This window comes from Sardina pilchardus, chromosome 10 (genome assembly GCF_963854185.1).
Source record: "Sardina pilchardus chromosome 10, fSarPil1.1, whole genome shotgun sequence".
Lineage (NCBI taxonomy): Eukaryota > Metazoa > Chordata > Actinopteri > Clupeiformes > Clupeidae > Sardina > Sardina pilchardus.
The window spans coordinates 5,340,227-5,345,226 of record NC_085003.1 but is presented as its reverse complement, the minus strand read 5'-3'; the positions used below and the strand labels follow the sequence as shown (position 1 = coordinate 5,345,226).

General features: G+C 48.3%; 1 protein-coding gene across 1 annotated transcript in view; it reads right to left on the bottom strand.

The window, feature by feature from the left end:
* The window catches only part of megf11 (multiple EGF-like-domains 11), a 109,744-nt gene that overhangs the window by 17,349 nt on the left and 87,395 nt on the right, over positions 1–5,000 (bottom strand). The window contains exons 13-14 of the mRNA XM_062547879.1: positions 4,711–4,857; positions 2,004–2,138 (exon numbers count right to left, since the gene is read on the bottom strand). Coding sequence (XP_062403863.1) covers positions 2,004–2,138; positions 4,711–4,857 — 282 coding nt within the window. The remainder of the gene's footprint in view (positions 1–2,003; positions 2,139–4,710; positions 4,858–5,000) is intronic.

Sequence of the window (5,000 nt, the reverse complement as noted above, 5' to 3'; positions counted from 1 at the left end):
TCACTCTCACTCTTTCTCTCTCTCTCCTTCTTTAACATATTAAACATTTATTCATGAGACTGCTCTCAAAAGCCTTGAAAGTGAATTCTATATCGGCCCACAGCCCTTCCTTAATTCATGAAAAGCCTGGTTAATTATGATGAGGAGTTGTATCTATATTTCATTTGCCGGTCTAACTCTCAGCTGGTTGCTGCTACTGCTGCTGGAGCTACAGTGTGTGTGAGTGTGAGTGTGAGTGTGTGTGTGTGTGTGTGTGTGTGTGTGTGAGTGTGTGTGTGTGTGTGGGTTGGGGGAGAGTACGCCGTGGGTTCATTAGTGTGCTGTGAACACATGCGTTATTGACCTGAAAATCCACCTCAACACTTGACTCACACACAGACACGTATGCACAGACATGTATGCACACACACACACACACACACACACACACACTCACACACAGACAGTTCATAGTACAGCCACACCAGGGATCGATACAAGCTCTTGAAGACACCACTGGGAGAGTTTCTAAACAGGATAACATCCTCAGAGGAGTATTCCTCACCTAGTGGGTATTTCACAAGATCTTTTTACAAAGTTTTTCAACACGGCTGCCTGAAAACGTTACTAAAATAACCTCCGTGAGAAAGCACTCCGATTAACTTTGCCAATGTTTCATTATTTATGCCCAGTATGAGAGACAAAAGCTGGAGTTTGTTGGTCGCTTTAATCTTTAATCAGTCAACACGGACCATCTAATGGAAAATCAGTATAATTAGATTCAATGAAACAGATGCTCCAATAAAAGCAGCGGGCCCTCCGATCCCTCACAAGTTCCATTTAATCTCCACGTCCACTCCTCAGCCTACTCTCTCTCCATCTCTCTCTCTCTCTCCATCTCCATCTCTCTCTCTCTCTCTCTCCATCTCTCTCTCTCTTCATCTCTCTCTCTCGCTCCTCTTTCTCTTTCTGGGGCCATCGGAAAAGGAAATGCCGATATTGACCTGACACATCCACTGTTTGTCTCGGGCAGAAAGCGTCCCCTCAGCAATATTTAGATTCTCACCCAAGGTTATTTGTCAGGGTGTCAGTGACGATGCCAATTATCCGCCGCAACGCCAGCAGGGCAGACCCAACCTGGCACGCATCTGATGGCCACACTGCCCACTATTGTGCCAACCCAGGCCTCAGGGCCTATCTCTAGCTCACGCTCTTATATACACACACACACACACACACACACACACACACACACACACCCTTTATCTCTCTCCCTCCCTCTCTCTATCTTACATGCTCCTATCCCACTCTCTTTTTCTTTCTCTCTCTCTCTCTCATACACACACACACACACACACACACTATCGCTCTCTCTTCCTCATTTTCTTCTTTCTCTCTTTCTCTCTCTAACATCCACATCAACCCCTTTCTACACACACACACACACACACACACACACACACACACACACACACTATCACTCTTTCGTCTTTGATCTTTGATCCCTCTTTTTTCACCTCTCCCCCTCCTCTTACCTCTCCCTCTCTCTCTCCCTCTCTCTCTTTGACATGTCTGACAGAGCCAGACTCTCTTCCTTCCCCTCCAATCCGCTACATCTTCTTGTGCATGTCTCAGATTTTCCATAATAATGCCTGCCAGAGCATTAGCTCCTCTGAACAGCGTTTCCCGTGCACTGCAGGGCCTAATTCAATACACTCCAATAATAACTCCATTTGTTACAATACTGGGCCTCTGACACCTACTGGCATGATTTCCGCTGTGGTAGCCACGGCAACGGCGATACCCACTGACCCTACGGTACTGTAAGTACCCTTCTGGGATGTGCAGATGTGCTACCCTCTCACCTGAATAAAACATACAGAACCTGCACCTTACCTGCATATCTTACTGTACCTGAGCCAATGAGCGCTGCAGACAAACACCGAGGGAAGAGTGAGAATAAACTGGGAGGAGGGTGAGGAAGAGGAGGAGGAGGAGGAGGAGGAGGAGGAAAGGCTACTTGCCTTGGTTGCACAGAGAGCCGAAGAAGCCGGACAGACATTCACAGTGCCCCGTGACGTGGTGGCACGGTCCGGTGCTGTGCACACACTGTGGGCATGACTGGCTACAGCGGTGACCGTAGAACCCAGGGGAGCAGACTGGCACCCAGGGAACAGGGGTTGGCACAGGAATGGATGTGGGCAGAGAGGGCAGAGAGACAGACAGAGAATAGAGAGGAAGAGTAGAGAAGAAAAGAGAGGAAGAGTAGAGAAGAAGTGTAAAGAAGATAAGAGAAGAGTAGATTGGAAGAGTAGAGAAGAGTAGAGTGGAAGAGTAGAAAAGAAGAGAGAGGAAGAGTGGAGAAGAACAGTAGAGAGGGAGAGTAAAGAAGAATAGAGCAGAATGGAGTGGAAGAGTAGAGAAGAATAGAGTGAAAGAGTAGAGAAGAAAGGAAAAGTAGAGAAGAGTAGAGAGGAAGAGTGGAGAGGAAGAGTACACAGAGGAAGAGTAGATGTTGAGGATGGACGTGGCCAGAGAGAGAGAGTAGATTGACCAGATGAGGAGGACAGGAAACACAGGAGATGAGTGAGTTGGCCGAGAAATGAGCCATCGGAGGGAAGAGGAAGAGCGAATGATGAAGATGCAGATGAGGATGGACACAAGAATGAGAAAGGCCATGGAGAGAGAGAGAGACGAGATGAACAGGCAGAGGAAGAGTACAGAGGAAAGAGTAGAGAGGAAGAGTACAGTGGAAGAGTAGAATCATGAGGGTGTGAGGAGGTGAAGAAAGAGACAGAAGGAGAGAGAAAGAGAAAAAGGGAAGGTAATTAGTAAGGTCCTCAAATCTGACAGAGTGACTATAATAACTTACTCATAACATTTACATTGAGCACAAGTTATAATAAAGAGAAGATAATGACATAGTAGCCGTCTAAACACACTCTAATCACATTCCAATTATATTCTCAACTACATACATTATGACTATGATATATATTATAATTACGTTATAATCTAATTATACTATAACACCATATTCATTTCTGTAACTTGCTCCTTTCAGACAGATGGCTCGCTCTCAGCGTCTTCACCACCGAACTCAAGCTAGAGAGAGCTCAGGGTATATCGGTGAGAAAAAGCTAATCAATGTGCTTTGTTGTTGTTGTTGTCTGTTTTGTTGTGGGTGGTGTTGAGCGAGGTGTGTGTGTGTGTGTGTGTGTGTGTGGGGGGGGGGGGGGGCGGTATCTCTCATCTGTCACGGCGTCTGTCAGTGACTGGTGCTGCGGGTCGTTTTTCTTCATTAAAGAAGTGGCTGCTCAGGTGCTTTAATTGCTGTTAGTGTGAAGTGAGTGGGAGGCGATGTTGAGTGTGGAGTGTGTGTGTGGTGTGTGTGGTGTGTGTGGTGTGTGTGTGGTGGCGCTGCCTGACCTGCTCTCTGTGGGTGGAGAGCAGTCGTCATTAAGATGATTGTGGAGGAAAAGAGCGTAAGGGAGGTTAAGCATGTGAGCTCCCCGCGCTTCTATTATCTGATTTCTGTCAAACAAACACACACGCATACACACACACACACACACACACACACACGCACGCACACACACACCCACACACAGCCTAACAGGCTCACACACACACATGCACACCGAAGCATATCTTTCAATTGTCTTTTTCCTTCCTGGCTTCCTTATCAAGCTTTGGATCTGTGAAGAAGCTCCATTCCTACCAAAAATCAGTGAGCTTGTTGAGAAAAGAGTGTGTGTGTTCGAGTGAGTATGTGTGCCTGTGTGTGTGTATGTGCATGTGCATGTGTGTGTACTGTATGTTTGAGTGAGCGTGTGTGTGTGTGCTCGTGAGTGTACATGTGTGTATGTGTCTGTGTGTGTGCGTGCGTGCGTGCGTGTGGGCGTGTGTGTGTGTGTGTGTGTGTGTGTGTGTGTCTGTGTGTGAGTGTGTGTGTGTGTCTGTGTGTGAGTGTGTGTGCGAGAATGTGAGTGGGGGGCCTGCTGATGAGCCTTCCCAGGGAGTCCGGCCAGAGGGGGCTCTCAGTGATTAAGATAGAAGAGAGTGTGTGTGTGTGTGTGTCTCTGTATATGTGTGTGTGTGAGTGTGTGTCTCTCTGTGTGTGTGTGTGTGTGTGTGTGTGTGTGTGTGTGTGTGTGTGTGTGTGTGTGTGTGTGTCTGTATGTGTGTGTGTGTGTGTGTGTATGTGTGTGTGTGTGTGTGTGTGTGTGTGGAGGGAGCCCACAGTGATTAAGAGACAGGCGCGTGATTAAGGGTTCACTCTCCAGCGTTTACGACCAGCGGCTAAGTGCTTCTCCTTCAGTGTGGCCTCCTTACAGCACCAGACAGACAGAGAAGAGAAACCACGAGGAGGAAGAGACACAACCCTCCTCCTCCTCCTCCTCTTCCTTCTCCTCCTCCTCCTCTTTCTCCTCCTCTACTGAAGGTCAACACACTGATGGAGAGATAAGAGGTCTGATTTTATTTCTCTTTCTCTCCCCCCCCCCTTCTCTCCTTTCCTCCTCTCTCTCTCTCTCTCTCTCTCTCTTGGCTGACCTGGAGGAGAGAAGGCAGTACTGGGTCGGGGACGTTCAAGAGTTAAGTGCTCTTTGAAAATGTTAAGATGACGAGAAGGTGATATGGAAATGAGTGCAGTACGTGCGTGTGTGTTTATGTGTGTGTGTGTGTGTGTGTGTGTGTGTGTGTGTGTGTGTGTGTAGGGGAGGGTCTCACTTCTCTTGCAGGACGTCCCGCGGTAGCCTGGTGCGCAGACGCAGGTCCCGTCCTCGGGCGAGCAGGAGCCGCCATTTTGGCAGGAGCACGTGTAGGAGCAGTTGGGGCCCCAGAAGCCCTGAGGACACACGCTGTCACAGTGGATCCCTGAGGACCAGAGCACACACACACACGCACGCACGCACACACACACACACACACACACACACACACACACACACACACACACACACACACACACACACATATACACACACACACAACAGACAGTATTACTCCTGCCTGCATAA